The following is an 18,443-nucleotide window of genomic DNA, read 5'->3' as shown; positions in this document are numbered from 1 at the left end:
ATTTTTAGTCGAGAAGTATGGATAGTTTTCAAATAGAAACCCGTGATTTGCACGGGTCACTGTAGCTAGCTAATTCTAATATTTTAATATAAAAATAAAACTCACGATTTTATTACGTGTCGTATTTTCCATAGGTAGATACACCAAATGGGTTGAAGCAAATCCATGTTTTTGTTACCTAGCTACCGTTCTTATTCTCCATAAGGAATAGATAGTTTCATTTTATCATCACAACTGGAAAGGGGGACCAATCTCATAGCTGAGTTTTTCTCGTGATTCCATAAGCAGCTAAGGCATCACACAGCTGTGAATTCACTAGAGCATAAGCAATAAAACGAAAAGTGAAGGAAGCTTCCAAAATAGCGTGAAAACAAGCTCAGCAGCATTTTAGAGAGTACTCTTCAGCTAAATCCTGTGAATGTGCTTTTTATCTATTGGTTGTAAAGTCTTTTAAGAGGATAAAAGCGTAAAATTAACAAGAAAATGTGTATGTATAAATTGGCCTATTCTTCAATAATTCAAACAAATTCATCAACCTAGCTAGCACAAGATGGAGTTCAAAGTCTTTCTTCTTGTCATTCTACTACTATTCCAGGTAGACAGAATTAATATATCATTTCTTTACAAAAACAAAGATGATGAGTTAATTGAATTCTCACTATAAAATTTGTTCTTTGGTGTGTGCCAATTCCCATTTTTAGGCTTTCGCAGAAGCTTCATCAATCACTGGAGTAGCCAATTCTCTTGAGATTGTGAGTTATCCAAAATTTTCTACTTTCATGCTATTGTTAATATTAGTCTATTAGATAGCTCTTCAATGCTTGGATAAAAACTAAAAAGCTCTTCAATTCATTGATGTATGCATGTGTGTGTGCGCGCGTTGGCTACACTAGCTTTCCTTCATTTTGTAATTAATTATGTATTCTTTACTGAATATGAAAACTAAATTAAGTTCTAAACAAAAGCATGGACATTGTGTTTTTGGTTACAGACAAATGAAGGAAGTCAAACTGTGGCTCTGAATAATGAACATATCCACCTGCACAAAATCAGTAAGTTGCACACCTTTAAGATAAATAAAATGTTTTCATTTTCTTTAATATAATGTTCAGTTTATAAATAGTTGGAGGATTTCAAATTTTTGGAAGGTTTCATGTCATGGTAAATTTTATATGTATGCAAAACACAAAACTCAATTTCACATCTGTGCACACAATGGTTTGGATTTATATTTTGTCCATATTTTATCTTTAATCTGAAATTGCGTAGAAACCGCAACTCCATTTCAAACTTATGGGTGTTGCTATCGCTCAGATGGCCTTATAATTGAGTTTAATTAAGGTTGAGAAGTTTATTTAATTAACTTCTTGTCTATATTCTTAGTGGAACTGTATTATATGCCGAACGCAGTTAACTAATCTGTTCATATATAAAAAAATATATATCTCGTCTAGGATAAATATATGAAAATACTATTCAATGTGGGACCGAAGTTATATCGAAACTATCTAATCATTAGCCTTCAATCAAATAATGGCGGCACGTGAACTTTTTGACAGCAAAAAAGTCTTATTCATTAGGCAAGAGCAATTATATGACTTACGTGTACGTGTTTTATCTCAATAATAACACGTGAACTTTTTCAAAATATTTTTCATGGAAATTACTTATTATTGTTCAAAAAGAATATTTTATTATTGTCGTTGTTTGATTTGAAAAACTTGATGCTGATGATATAAGAAATTAGTCTAAATAATTTTGCTCTTCAACCATTTACCATTCTAAGATTGATTAATGATTTTTAACCAGACAGAATATAATTAAAAATTAGTGGACATGTATATATATATCATAGATTGAACAAAAATATTTACTATTATTTTATCCTATGCTCGGTCTTGAATCAAAGTTAATTAAATTGTGTCTATTTTCATTTTAGCTGGGTAGCATATATAACTCAAATTATATTGAATATACTCTTTAGTCTTTATCTAGGATGACATGAACAATAATTAATTTAAAGCAATTGTTTTGCTCATTGTAAATTAGATTGCAACCATGAATGTTCTCGAAGATGCAGTAAAGCATCAAAAAGGAAGAGATGCAAACGAGCATGCAAGTCATGTTGCCACACATGCCACTGCGTACCCCCTGGGACCTATGGTCATAAGGAGGTTTGCCCATGCTATGCACGCCTCAAGACTCATGGGGATAAGCCTAAATGCCCTTGAAATTATTATTGACGGGAAGTATTTTTAATATGAAAAAGGGCATTCAAATCTATATTATTTGAATGTTCGAATTAATTGAATGTATAAGGAATAAAATCCACTACTTGACATTTTAGTATGGACCATATATTCATTTTGTATTTGATGACAGATGTGTTTTGTTTGTTTCCTGTTTATCGATATATAAAGAAGAGAATCGGTTATTCCGTAAACTTTTACCTTGCAATAGCTATACTTATATTGTGACGGGAATTTGATATTGCACAAGAACCCCACCAGACGTACGATGAGCCCCTTAACATTTGGAACAATCTCTAAGCAAATATTTTTAGAATTACAACATCACACACAAGTTCCTCACAATGAGGGTTGATTATGATATTTATGCTTAGACGGAATAATACTTAAGGACTTTTATATATGGATACAAGGTTATCAAACTCGAGTATTTACGTAAACTCGTGAAAGTTATATAGATTCGACTCGTAGACTCAACTCATAGACTTGTAAGAGTTCACTTTATATAAAAATAATAACAAAATATCAATAAATAACATATCAATTAAATATTCCAATAATATAATAAAGCAAAATAGTAAATCATAAATTTCACAATACTTAAATAATCAAGTCTAGTAATGTATCACTACTAGATAATAACTTGTAGATGTTATAGTAGTGAGATAATTCTCATCACAAATTTGATGTTATTAGAGAACAAGAGTTTGATGTTATTAAATGTGAAAATTTTTGTATTTAACACTACTATAAAAAAGTGTTTCTAAGATGGTGGAAAACAGGATACAACGACGGTGGACGACCATCGTTGTATCCAACGTCATGGAAAGTAAAACCTTTCAACGACGGGTGAAAATCCAACGTCGTGGAAAGGGATCCACTTTCAAAGACGGTGTTTACGTAAGCAACATCTTTGAAAGTTCGCAAACAGAGACGTTTCTCACGTAAGCAACGTCTTTGAAAGTTCACCAACAAAGACGTCTTTGAAAGTTCGCAAACTCCTTTTCTCATTTGTTGACATTGTGTGACATGCTCGGGGTAGATACGTTCGGGAACCTTGTGAGATGGAATGCAACTGCTCTCGTATACCCATTTCGACCAAGTCTTGACGAGACTTCAAACCATCCTTTGTTTTGCCTTTAATGTTAAGGAGGGTGCCAATTAAACTATCACAAACATTTTTCTCCACATGCATGACGTCTATACAATGTCTAACATGAAGATCAGACCAGCATAGAAGATCAAAGAATATGGACCTTTTATTTCATATGTTTGTCTCAGTTCCAGATTTCTTTTGTGTCTTTCTGAAGATAGTTATAATGTCCTTCACGCGATCATAAACTTGTTTGCCATCTAATGGTTTTGGCGCACTTTCATTTTCCTGAGATCCATTGAAAGCTTTCTTCAATCGTCGATATGGATGATACTGGTTCAAAAATCTTCGGTGCCTTGTGTATACTGTCTTCTTGCCATGTTTTAGTTGTAAGAATGTAGTATTTTTCTCACATATAGGACATGCATGATGGCCTTTCACACTATAACCACTTAAATTTCCATATGCTGGATAGTCATTTATGGTACAGAAAACCATTGCACGCAAACTAAACGTCTGCTGTAGATTACCATCCCAGACATCAACCTCGTCTTCCCATAATGTTGTCAACTCTTCAAGTAACGGAGCCAGATACACGTCAATATCATTCCCGTGCTGTCTTGGACCGAATATCATCATGCAAAGCATTATGTATTTTCGCTTCATGCGTAACCAAGGAGGGAGGTTGTAAATCATAAGCAAAACAGGCCAGGAACTGTGATTCGTGCTTAAGCAACCCTGATATTTCTTGGCTCATTCCCAAAATCAGGATACAAATGATCAAATTCTTTCCATTGCGGACTATCAGCTGGATGTCGGAGCAATCCATCATTTTTTTTGCCTTCTGCATTCCACCTCAAGTTTTTTGCATCATCTCCATTAGCAAATAAATGCTTAAACCTTGGTATTATTGGAAGATACTAGCACACCTTTGCTAGCCGACTGTTGATCGAGGTTGCACCGGGACTGAATTCATCATTGTTGCCCTTGTAGCGTGATAGACCACATGTAGGGCAATTGTGCATTTGAGCAAAATCATTTTTATACAAAATGCAATCATTTGGACATGCATGGATTTTCTGGTACTCCATTCCCATTGGACATAAGATCTTCTTGGCCTCATATTGACTCTTGGGCAACGTGTTATCTTCAAGAAGCAGTTTTCTCAATAGAAGAAGCAATTTAGTGAAGCTTTTGTCGCTTCACCCAAATCGTGTCTTCAAGTTCACCAAAGCCAATACTGTTGACAACCTTGTGAAACCTGTGCACCTAGGATACAAAGGCAACTTGAAATCATTTTCTAGTTTGTCATAAAAAAGGGCATGTGCTCGACTAAATCCCTCTTGGCCTAGATCGTGAATCATTTCTTCTATACAATTTCCCATGTCTACATCCACAGTCTGAGTGTCAGCAACTGATGGTGGCTTTTCTGGAAATTCCCCATGCCATATCCATTTAGTGTAAGTTTTAATGATCCCGTGACATATAAGATGTGATCTTATCTCACTTATAGGCTGATGTCTCCCATTTGCACATTTGACACAAGGACAGAAATATTTTTCCCACAAAGATGAAACATTGAGTTCAGTAAATTGGAGGAATTGTTCAACTCCATTCTCATACTCCTCACTAATGCGTGATGCTTGCATCCAACTTCGATCCATGATTTCCCTTTGTTGTAATACTAGTACTTTAGCAACATATGTAACATGCATCTAAACCTCACTTTTTTCATTAAAGGTGTGGCCCTATCCCATTCAAGAAGACTTGTTTTTATACTAGATTGAATAGTACATGTTAATTGTGTTTTCAAAATTTGTTGAAATTTCGGCAGCATTTCGCCTATGTCTCCAAGTACACGAGATGAAAGTAGTGGCATCACTTCATATCCTCCACATTCAAGTATGCACTCGGAGAACATAGTGAAATTAAGTATACCGAAATTTTAACAAATTTTAGAAAACACAAGTAACATACACATATTAATCTAGTATAAAAATTGAGTCTTCTTAAACTGTCCAAACAGACAATTCAAGATTCCATACAATGATTAATGCAAACTATCTGTATTAATCGTTGTATAGAATCTCGAACAGGAAACTAAGGTTCACTCACAATACATATAATTGCTTATAAAAACCAAATATCATATGTAAATAACGATGTAATTATCAGTGGTGAGAGTGAAAGAAATACATACCAGACAAATACGGTGAATAGGTAGTATGAGTGGGATCAGAGGAGTGGGAAACCAAACACAAGAAAGACAAGTCGGCCGCTTCTGAAACAACAAATTTCTTTCTAATTTTATGCCTGAACCTACTACCTACAACCAAACAAAATAGAGCCTTACTTGTACCAAAGTAGTAATAAAAACACTAACAGCATACAAACACTGTATCAGCAAGAAATAATTGATCAATGAAATACTCAGGGGAGTGAAATACCAACTTACTATTTGGTTGTAAAGGTTTATCTTCACCAAAACAGCAGTTCCTGTGGAATTAGCACTAGCAAACAATATTTACCTCTGCATCACTTCATTTCTCCTAGTTGCCTAAAAAGAGGATAAAAAGGGTACGAACAAAAGAAAATTCATTGAACATAAAACTAAAACTTGAAAGAGAAAATATCTAAGTAATATTTCTGAATTGATTATAGTACAACAACTATTTACAATTTATATAGACTAATCCTAATAAAGATACCAACAGGTTTACAAGGAAACAATAAATGAGCTCATTATGCAACACAACACTTCCCCTCAAGCTAGTGACTGCGATATTTATCATTCCTAATTTGCTAGTGAGTTATTGGAATTGGTTTGTAGGAAGTCTTTAGGTCCGTATTTTCCAATTGTAACCCCACATATGCTATAATTGTAAGCCCATTATCTAGCTTCTGCTTGATGAATAGTCTATCTTTATGTGCCTTATTCTATCATATTGGATTAAGTTGTGTGCAATACTAAATTACTAATGGCTGACTTGTTATCACTAAATAAATTTATAGGAGTTTCACAAACTTCTTAATTCCACTAGGCAACAAACAAATTCTGTCATAATAGAATTGCATTCAATTACAATAAAAAAATTAATATATGGGAATTACACCAGAATAATGTGAACAGAGTAAAATGAGTATGAGAGAATTACACCAGAAAATATGCGAATGAAATAATATTCACTTTCGGCTTTAATTAAATCTATTTGAAATGTTATAGCAAATATTCTGAAATTCAGTCAACAATAGCCTACACAACTAGTTAAATGGTTGCTACCATTCCACTAGCAAATATTCACTTTCGGCCTTAATTAAAACTCTTTGAAATTTTGTTCCTTTCTTCTCTGTCTTTTTTTAAAGCAAATTAGCCTACACAACTACTTAAATGGTTGCTACCATTCGAACCAGGTTGACACCCCATCAACCATTAGCAACAAGTTGCACAAATGAATCCATATATTAATTTAGGAATAAAGAAAATCTTACAAAAAATTAAGGCTTTTATATTTCTTAATATAAAAAATTAATGCTTTTATATTTCTTTACAATAAAAAGTATCATAATAGTGATTTTCTATTTAACTAAATTTCTTAATAGATGTGAATTAATGGAAAGATTTTTATATTTAAGGATGAAAGATAATATTAGAATAAAATTTCCAATGAAATTAAGACATGACAATTACATATGATATTTATTTTATTAAATTTCCAATCAAATTAAGGTCAGAGGTTTTGGGTGGTTGTGTCTTTTGAAAAACCGCACAAGAAAACAGTAAGACCCCCCCCCCCCCCCCCTCATAACTCTCTTCTTCTAGCTCTTGTTTCATTTCTCATGCATCTGCTTTCTCTTGGTTGTCCAAGTTGAAACACATGAGAATCAACTCAGAGGCAATTGCTGGAAAAATGAAGCACAAGGCCAAGCAGAGTGGTTCACCACAGTATTCTTGTGAGTATGATGATTTCTCTAGACAACCATTTAATGAAGATAGTTATAAGGATAAGAAGAATGAAGATATTGATGATAATGTCATTCCCTCCTCAACCACAGGTTGCCTTGGTGTTAGAAGGGATGCTAAGAAACATGGAAAGAGAGAAGGCACACTGAAGTTAAAGGAGAAAGATAATATTGGTCTTGGAGAAGAAGGGAAGTTGCTGAATGATGAGAAAGTTTCAAAGGAGATGGATGAGTACAATAGAGAAAAGGAATATGAAAACTTAAGGAGGAGATATAAGAGGAAAGCAAAGAAAGCTTTTCAAAAGCAACTCTAGACATTAGGAAGAGAAGTAGAGGAAGTTGACTTTGGATTCAGTAAAATAGTGGAAAAACATGAGTTGCAATGTCAATCACCTAGAAGAATTTGCACCCCAAGAAAATATGCTTTTTCCTCTTCAGTAGTTTCAAAGAATTTTATACTTGGAAATATTATAGAAGACATTGACAAAACTGAGAGGCCATCTCATAAGAAAATGAGTTCTGAGAGGTAGAACGTGAAACAATGTGAGGAGTTGAAGGTAAAGACTAACAGGCAGAAGCAATGACATCATCTTCCTCCCAACAGAGAACTTAAGAGGAGGAAACAAAAGTCAAGCTCTAGGGTCAAAATACATTCTCAAAGGATGGTTTCCAAGGTTGAAATCTGCAAAATAAAAGGCTTTAGAAGACATGAAGAAAGAAAAACTAAAGATGAATAAAGAAAGGGAGGAAATTGTAGAGGAAACAGAAACATCAGGATTAGAGAGCTTTGCTATGATTAAGTCTTCATTGGATCCAAAGCAAGATTTCAGAAATTGAATGATTGAGATGATCACGGAGAATCAGATTAGCAGGCCAGAAGAAATGGAAGATCTTTTGGCATGTTATTTGACTTTGAATGCAGATGAGTATCATGATCTCATCATCAAAGTGTTTCGGCAGGTATGGTTTGACATGAGGCAAGGTGGTTTAGGTAATAAACTAAGCATGCAATGGAGTTACTATGAATAAATACCTATGACTAGTTGACAAACTTAACCACAATACGCAATCTGCATCCAATTCACTTGCGGATACAAGTTACAATGCCTAAATATGGTACTTGGGATAACTGTTAAAAAGCAAAAGCAATTAAGCTTCATTCTCCTTTAATGCTATCTGCTTGAACCATGCTTCAGTAGGCTTTTTTTGCAGCAACTTGATATTTTGAGTTAAACTTTGATATATACATAAAAAATAGCAGAAATGAATAGAGCTAACTCCTTGAAATTGTATCAACTTATGGCATGAGTCTACGCTAGCTAGATCCACTAATGAAGCCAATACCTTTCTGAATCATTAAAGCTTTGATATATACCACTGGGTTAACAGTGCAGTACAAAATACATTTGTGCAATATATCCATATATTCTCGAATCTCAGTAGCCTAAGGTTGAGTCTTAACTCTTGACACTAACAACTCTTAACACCCCCTCAAGCTTAAGCATAGATTTTAATGATACCGATCTTGTTGACATCATAGCATACCCAAGTCAAAGCCTTTGTGAATAAATTTGTAAGTTGGTCAATGCTTAACACCAAAGAACAAAACGCAGAGAACACTAGGGAGCATAAACATGAAAACATTATCTTAATGGGTTCCTAAATGCATAATCAATGTATTAAGTTGTTACACAATTTTCCCAGATCAATTCATAGTTAGAAGTCAATTTCTCATTAAAATGATGATAATGTAATAGCGATGACAAAGAATAGATGGTCAAATATTCTTAAAATTATAGAATTTGGTTTTATCACAATTAACTAGTATAATAGGATTCTATTTTATATACATTTCCTGTTATTTTACCATGTTTACAAACATGTGTATTTCAATGATTTCAAATCAGTACTTCGACAAAAAATATCATAAGTGTGAATTATTATTCATAAGAAACAGCAAATATGAGCATGTTAAATGTGCCTCAAAATACTATACTCACATGTGGCTTCAAATATGTGCATATCAGGTACATTAAACTATATGCCGTTCTAAAAAATTCTTTATATCCTTCCAAGTTCCCTGCATAAATTGAAAGGAAAAAAGGTTAGCATAACTGTATAAAAACATAAAATTCAATTAAGTACAATGCATTAGAAAAAGACATTTATAAAATATACACGAGAAAATAGCTAAAACCAAATTGCATGCAAAATCTGAAACCTAAGTACGTATAAAACCTATAGTTTGTCTAAAGCTTTCTAAGGAAGCACAAATTGAAATATGAAAAGTATTGGGAGTTGGATCTTGTTGGTCAGAAAATATAAAATTTAAAAATGTTAAAGAATATGCTTCTCCTCCCTTATCTAATGAAACATTGCCAAAAATGTCTTTGAACTTTTATAAGCTCTCCAAGCATCAAAAGCTTAAGAAGTGAGGGAAAAAAATCAATTAATAGGTGAGGAGAGGATGCGGAATACAAATGAAGATAGCAGCTTATTAATATAAAAGGTTAAACCAAAATGAACTGCAATTGTCCAGTTTGGAAAGGTACAAAGTATAGGAGGAAACACCAGTTGCCATTGAACAAATCAAGGAATTGTTGTTGCTTGTAGAATTTTTTTTTTTTAAATTCAAAAATCAACACTGTAACTTTTGTTAACTGTTAGAGTGTGATTCATTTAACTTGTTTTGGAGAGATAAAAAAGAATACCTATTTTCCAAAAAAAATCATTTGCCAAGCATGCACATAAGACAATTCCAAGACCTCCACTTAATAGCTTCGGCTCTTACTATTTACATTTAATATAAGGATGTTGACAATATTCAATCTTAATTTTCAAGGATGTTTACATCATCCCCACATTTAGAAGTTCCACTATTTCAAAAAACCCAAGACCAGTTTGAAAACACAGTCAGCAAATAATCATACACTTTAGAACCTCAAAACTAAGACAACTAGATAAAGTTTAGAGAAGAATTTTTCCATCCACACCTTAATTAAAAAAATCTTTATAATTTTCCTTTGTTTATCAAATGGTAAAGCGCAACAATATCTCCACCAGCTGCAAATGCTCGGCCACTGCCCTTAAGAAAATTGAAAATACTATGTAAGTTTCACAACATCAACTTTTTTTTAGTAAAAAAATTATTTAAAAAATATTTTCAATATAATAACTTTTTCTTATAAATATATTTTAGTTTTTTAGGAGTGATTTGGTATGAAGGAGAGAAAAGGGGAGGAGGAGGGAAGAGGAGGAAAGAAAAGAGAAGTAGAACTGACGAATGGTTTGGTAAGAAAGAAGAGGAAGATGTATATTTTTTTAAAAAAAATATGGATCCTACTGTATAAAATTTCCTTTTAAAAGTGATTGGATTTGCAAAGAAAAAACACCACTGTTCACATTTTTTCCAATTTAGCCCTCGTGATGCCTAGTGTGCTCTTGGTCATGGTTGTTGTTTTAACTTCAAGAAGGTAGAATAGTATTTTCTTAAATTACTAATTTTTTGACTTTTATTTTTTTCTTATCAATTCACTTAATTTAAATATTTCTCTTTTTTTCTACTCTATTTCACTTAAAGCAAATCTCATTTTACTTTTCACTATATTTTACTCTATTTTTCTTCTCACCCATTGTCTTTGTTTTCTACTCAAAACCAACCACAACCTTAAGGAGGATGTCAAAGACAGTCTCCCAAGTCCCAATTAATGAACTAAAATAATGGAGATTTGTGTTAGTTTATAATTATAAACCGTGTTCAACTAGGTCACCAAACAGAGGCACCAGAAAAAGCAATGATGAAGTGTTTTTCCTTATCCTCAAACTCTCTTTTTATTCTCCCTTTTCTCTGATCCGATAGGTATATTAACATTACATGGCCTCTTATTCTTTTTCTATAGCTATCATTTAGTACATATTGCGTGTTTCGCTTGCTTGTTTCCTCACTGATTGAACCCTCTCCACATTAGATGATAAAAGTACAACTAGGTTGTTTTCCCATATATTCATGTCTTAATTTTAACTTGTGTACAACTGTAACTGCATTATCAATAGATTGAGTGAATGTATTATTATCCCACAGATGACTCTGTGGTCGATGGCAAAGGCTCCCCTTATGTATGCAGGGGATGTTCGGAAGATTGATCCTAGCACATATGATGTTATCACAAATCCTACCCTTTTGGAGATTAATTCTTTCAGCTCAAATAACATGGAGGCATGTGAACCATCTGTCTTTTTTGGGATGGAGGGGATAATGTTTCTCAAATTAATGTCATATTTCTTTTGCAGCATTGGCAGTTTCCTTATATCACAAGTGTGAATAGTGAAGATCAGGATCTTGGTAAGCAAATGAGAAGAAGCAGCAAAGAAATAAAAACAACCGATACTCATTCATTAGGCCTCACAAGCTGCACTGAGTCAAAGGCAAGTGGTTTGGCTAGTGGAAGTCTTAACCAATATCTTGAAAGAATATGTTGGAAAAGGAGTTTAGGAAACAAGCATCTTGCCCCCTTCTGTGTGCACAAGAGAGAACTTTACTTCACATTGTAATGTTGCTTTATCTTTCTCTATTTTATTTTCCTAACTTTGATTTGAGTTTCATTAAAATATTGATTAAAAAATATATAATAGTCATAGTATGTATTCATAATTATGATAGTGTGTTGAATGTAACTAAAGTAATTCACTAATTACATTCCTAGTCTATTCATAAGAAACACAACTGATGGTTGGTCTGGGGAAGGAGTTCAATGGTGGAGTTGGTATGATTTGTGCACACAGTTGGAATGAATGAGATATACCTATTTTGTGAAATAACATATATTGCATTTTCATGATAAAGTACAATATTTATATACAAGTACGAGAGAATCAATCTCATAAGTTTAGGGATTAGACTCAATCCATGTACGGAAATAATCAGAAAACAATTCAACTTAAATATATGGTCAATATTTTCATATATCTCTAATCATATTTGTCCCAAGTTGTCACGTGTTATTCTAGGTCCTTGCAAGGATTTAGTGTATTTAGAGTATATGATTGTGTAACTGTTAAACCAGTTTAGGTAGAGCTGTAGCCATTCATTCTGTACACAAATTCTCTCTCATATTATTTAGATAGTTAAAATGGCAGCAACATCTTTTTAGGGAATAGTAGCACAGACTACTCAACTGTTATAGGATGCAAGCTTTAAAATAGAAAATTTAAGATTACAATAGCAAACCTATATATTGTCTTTGCTCAAAAACCATAGAAACAATTTCAATTAGGGGTTGCTTTGTTTTAAGGATTACTTGAAAGCTAATTATACTCCTGCAATTATTTGACCAACCAGTTTTAGAAATATTCAGAGAGGAGTTTGGGACAAACTCTAAGAACCTCCTAAAAACTAAAAAGGTGATGCTAGTCATATTGTTTGACATGAGTGATTCCAATTTGGAATTTTCTATTCCACTCATGAACACAATAATTATTCTTGGGCAATTCCAATTCTCGAAAACCCCGACAAAATTGTTCTCATTTCTAATTAACTCCATAGTCTTCAGCACTTGCAACACACTGCAAGAATGCAGCCCTTGTAGTGAGGTTTTTAATATATTAATGATAGTTTTATCTAAATTTTAATAAAGTGTGTTAGTATATGTCAATAAATATTATATATAATAATTATTAATGTTAATATATATTAAAATATTTCTATCTTCACACATCTCTTATATCATTTAAATTTATAAAAATATATTTTATATCCATACATGTTTTCATCTTATATTTTTCTTTTAAGAAAATTAAAATTTGATAATTCATATATAGCCATGTTTTATATTCGTTCACTCTTGTATTCTCTCATGATCACTATAGATGGCTCCTCTTGTGATTCCTCTCTGCCCTGCTTTCTTTACTGTGGCAACTCATGACCCATCCTTAGATGGGATACAAGGCAATGCATATTATACAACTAGTTGCATCTGTTCCTTTCTCAAATCACCTAGAACCATTGTCCTTCAATTAGCCTACATGATTTCTTTCTTAATTATTATTCACATACCCCCTTCCATAAATCAATTAAATGTTTTGAAATTTAAGTTATTCCCTACTTAATATTATTATGCATTATGCATATGCACGTACAATGTCACTTTCTTCTTTAATTTTCATGTTCTGATTTATTTGTATAGATATCAAGTTATTTTAGATTTATCAATACATTGAAGTTATACAAATCTACTATTGAACTCCAAAGTAAGTGTGTGAGTGTGTCTCTCTTAAGATAGCACTAAACATTGTCTATGATTAGCACACACTATATAGAAAAAACACTAAAACTTTCCACGATAAGGTTTTAGAGTTTAGACCCTAAATTCCACTAGAACCAGAAGGAAGAAACATGGAGGTGTCTATTACATATGAGCTCAACCCTGATAGGCTGCATGAGCTCAAAGCATTTGATGACTCAAAAGCTGGTGTTAAAGGCCTTCAACATTGTTTCATCATCCCCACATGAGTTTGTGAAGGCCTCAACTTTAGGCAACACAGAACACATTATTCCTGTCATACACCTTTCAAAATTTGGCAAAGAACTGAGTTCACTCCAAGAAATTGTTGGTGGCAGAATACGGAAAGCATATGAGAAATGAGGTTTATTTTAGGTTGTGAACCATGGAATTTTCGCTTTTTAGACACACGTTTGCAGAACAAAGATAGGTTTGCAGAAATAATGATTAAGGAGATTCCATCAAAGAATGCAATACAAAAAACGTTAGGCCTTAAAAGGTAATATGTACTTCCAAACATAAATGAAAATGAAAAAGACAAATCAACTAAACCAAAATATAAACAGGAATTCAAGCAACAAACCCTATATCTCATTAAACAAAAAACGTTAGGCCTTAAAGACACGAACCTGGACAGTGATAAATCTTCTTGTCGCAAAACATAACTAGCTAGGGGTCCCAACCCAGCCTATGAACCGAGGGAGGAAGTTCCTGAAGTTAGAAGTTCCTGAAAAGTCAAGATTGGACAATATTAGTGCAATGAAAATACAATATCTCAAAACACCACACCCAACTCTTCGAGCAACGAGGCTGATGTTACCTCTGTGAATAATGTCACCGCAACGGCCTTTGGGTTCTCCAAAGCTCAAAAAACTCACTCAAAAAGGTCACTCAGAAACTCACTCACGAGGAAGGTAGCGCGGGAAGGTTTGGTGTGAAGGTGTCAAGCTGCTGCAAAACCTAGCGTCACTCAGAAACTCACTCATGAGGAAGCCAACTAGCATGGGAAGTTTTTGCTTAGTCAGAAACTCACGAAGAAGAAGCGAGGAAGCAACGCGCGGGAAAAATTTTATAATATATGATTCACGACAGTGCAAATTCAAACCGTCTTTGTATTTAAGGATTTCAACGACGTTGTATCCTAAACACCGTCTTAGTCAATTTTTTTATAATTACAAAAATGCCCCTATCTCCCTTTCGAAGACGTTGCCAAACGAAAACGTCGTTAAATATGTAAATTATTTACCAAAATGCCACCGCCCCTAATACAAAGACGGTCGTGTTGCGACCGACTTTGAAAGTGCTTCGTAAAAAACATTTATTTTAGTAGTGTAAGAATAACACACTAAATGAAGCTATGTTGAACATTAAACAGACAAAAAATAATCCAAAATGACTTGCATTTTGGTCTAATTATTTTAACTTGATGACTTATTCACTCAGTGATAAACTTGAGAGTTTATCAAGTTTACCTAGAATTGATAGAGTCTACTAAAAAGAGTTTATTCAAGAGTTAATTCAAAGAATAAATAGACTCGTAAACTCATAAGAGTTAGCGAGTTAAGTCGAGAGTTTGATAACCCCATATATATAACCTATTCACATGTTAGATAGCATCCTACATTAATATTTAGGATAGATATATCCATAATCTCTTTTGTTTTAGTTAATTATTTTGATAGATATTATAGTTATTTCAGATGCTTTATTAAAAAATTATACCATTTCTCTCTCGTCCCCTCTTGACCACTTCACGTCTCTTCTCTCATATTTGAGACCGCATGTGAAAGCCTGTTTTGCTTCCTCCCAACCCCTTTCCATGTCACATTGTGGCCACCAATCTTCCCACCACATTGTAGACAATGTGTAACACCATGAACTTGACACAAACCTACCCTCCAGCAATATGTTTTGTCGCTGTCCTAGGCAATTTTCGGGAGGACGAATTGCGTTCAGGGAGGCTTCATGTGCAAACATTGATTCTATTGCCCGCACTCCCGATCGTGACTTCTTTGGTGGAGAACGCATTGAAATAAGTTTGGGTGGTGCTGGAGATTAGGGACAAAATGTTCAAAGTGGTGAGGAAAGAAGGGGAAAAAAAAAACTTATACTCCGCTGCCATAAATCGTTAACGCAGGCAGCAAACGCTAGCTGGAGGAATGGTGGCAGGAGGTTGGCGAAATATGTAGGTGTTTCGATGTGTTATCCTGGATTATGGAGTGTTGAAAGACTGATATCCGATTATTTGGCATTCAGAAGCATGAATCAAATGAGGGTAATCCTCTGTGGAGAAAATAAATGTATTGTATTGATACTCAATTTTGTGAATGTAGCGTTATATGCATGTAGAGGTTGTACTATTTCGTGTCTTGAATTGGAGAAATCCTTATTATCAATTTAAGCGCTCTTGGTGAATTTGTATATTTTCTTGATGAATAAAAATGATTGTTATCCCGTACATGAGTTTTGAGCTACCGGTTATATTTCTTGACTTTGTAACATAAAATCGTGGAATTGACTTAAAGGAAAAAACAACAATTTTTCTTGCTCATTCTATGATTGGAATTCTATGCCTGTGTTATCTCCATTAACCTTAAGGCTTCCACATCAATAGATTTTTTGTGGATAGGTTTTATGTTTTGTTCGGTGGTACCGCATGCACCCTTGTTACATTAAGCATATTTTTATCCTTTGGATTGGAGTGCCTCGGGCTATTCTATTGAGGGGGAGTTGTGCTCTATTTTGTTAGCATTCCTATTCTTGTAGGTGAATTGTGATGGCAGTTTCCAACAATATGAAATATCAATTTATCTCATCCTCAATATTTATTTTCTTGAAAATTAATGATTGTAATGAGTAGTTAATGTTAATGATTAAATTTCAAGAAGATGAATGATTGAGATGAAAAATTATTTTTTTTCAAGCTATTATTTTAGAGTAACTTGATTTCTCTCTTTCTATATATATATAATTATTTTACGTAATTTATAAAAATTATGTAAATTTATTTTTACATATAAGTAATACAAATTTTATTTTAATTATATAAATGAATAAATTTTTAATTTTTAAATTATTTAAATATTATTTTAAATTTACGTAATTGGTGTAAATTACATAAAACAATGTTTTTAGATAACTATATATTAGTTTATGTAATGTTTCTAAAATTATGATAAAATAAGAAAAAAATTATATATAATAATTTATTATTTTATATTAAAATAAAATTATATGATAAAATAACTACATGTAAAATTGAATATTAAATAATTTATTTTAATTTATAAATTTTTAAGATTAAAAAATAATTAGTAACTCTCAAATAATGATATATCTGAAATAATATTTATGATATTAATTAAACAAAATAAATATCTTAGTGGTTTATTGTTCTGTCTTTAAATAAAAAAAATCATGAATTCAACTCCTATCAAAATCCTTTTTATTTTCACTTTATTTAATTTCTAGTCACATAAGTGTCATGTCAACAACTTACTCTAATGTCAATACCAATACATCATATCAAAGTCAAACATTGACTTTGTATGATCAACGGATAGAATGATCAAAATTACTTAGTCTAAAAAAATAGCGAGACAAAATATCTGAATTTAGAATTAGGGGGATCCAAATTTCAATTTAACCTTTTTTATTAATTTGATTGAATATTTGTTTAAATAGTAGATAAAGGAAAAAATTCTCTATTGTGTCCACATATCATTTATCTTTATGAAATACCGACCAAATCTAATAATTTTAAAGGGATATAGTTAATTTGTCTGAATGGTCATTCCTTTAGAAATGAGTATTAACTTTTGATTGATGGGATAACAAACAAAAATTTATAACTATATATAGATGTCTATCTATCTATATAGATAAATAGATATAATTTAAGAAGAGAATATAAGAAAAAAAAAATAAATAAACAGTGTGTTCTTATTAATAATACCCGGCCTGTAATCTACAACCAATTATGTGTTTCAATATTATTAATGGAGCTTGCGCAGCTATGGTGGGATTTGAAAAAGGAATTGATCGAGATTTTGAACCTCTTCTTTCCATGGCTCCTCTTAATTGAGACATGAGATACTATGAAGTAGAAATCAATTATATTTTACTGTAAATATTGGGTTGAGTTGAGTGGGTAGCACTACAAGGAAAATGACTTATACTTATAGACAAAAACTGACACTAGAATTCCAAAATCCGTAGATAGATGTATAAAGGACTTTGTCCTACAGACATTTTGGTCATTAACTTTGAGGAGGTATACACCTACAACTAATAGTCAGTCACTATAGGCTTTACCTACGGATATATTTTTACCTACAGTCAAATTTGACTATCACTATAGGTAACACCTACAATTTCAAATGTGTAGGTAAAAGATATTAATTTATACGTACCTATAATCTCTAATCTCTAACTGTAGGTAAAAGTCAATTTACTTGTACCTACGGTCTTCTCTAGGTAAATGCCATATAATAATAATAAAACTAGTTCCTAATTACACTCTTTGTTGATTATAATTTTTAATTAAATATACATGAGCATAGATACATGAGCTTATTATTATGCTGCACAAAGTTAGAGATCTGCTGCAACATGGCCTTTGGAAAGTTACAACAACCTGCTACATACAATTAGATTTTTGTTAGCCTGATTTGTGATTATTGTAACTGGGTTGTGTGCTTTTTAACATATTGCAGCCCTTGATCCATTTGTCATTGTGAAATGATCTAGCATCAATAGTGCTATAGAAAATTTTCCAATTCACTTTGCCTTGTTTTATAGTACCATGTGCATAGTCCTTCCTACGTGTATATTTTTGGTGCACCATGACCTTGCTCTTTACAT

General features: G+C 32.7%; 1 protein-coding gene across 1 annotated transcript; it reads left to right on the top strand.

The window, feature by feature from the left end:
- Positions 1-433: 433 nt before the first annotated feature.
- GASA13 (gibberellin-regulated protein 13) lies at positions 434-2,438 on the top strand. The gene is made up of 4 exons (NM_001253275.2): positions 434-595; positions 702-752; positions 992-1,052; positions 2,050-2,438. The coding sequence occupies exons 1-4, from the start codon at positions 551-553 to the stop codon at positions 2,229-2,231; spliced, it is 339 nt and encodes a 112-aa protein (NP_001240204.1). The 5' UTR covers positions 434-550; the 3' UTR covers positions 2,232-2,438.
- Positions 2,439-18,443: the final 16,005 nt, after the last annotated feature.

Source organism: Glycine max, chromosome 2 (assembly GCF_000004515.6).
Source record: "Glycine max cultivar Williams 82 chromosome 2, Glycine_max_v4.0, whole genome shotgun sequence".
Classification (NCBI taxonomy): Eukaryota; Viridiplantae; Streptophyta; class Magnoliopsida; order Fabales; family Fabaceae; genus Glycine; species Glycine max.
The sequence above is the reverse complement of the archived record's forward strand: the minus strand, read 5'-3'. Positions and strand labels throughout refer to the sequence as shown.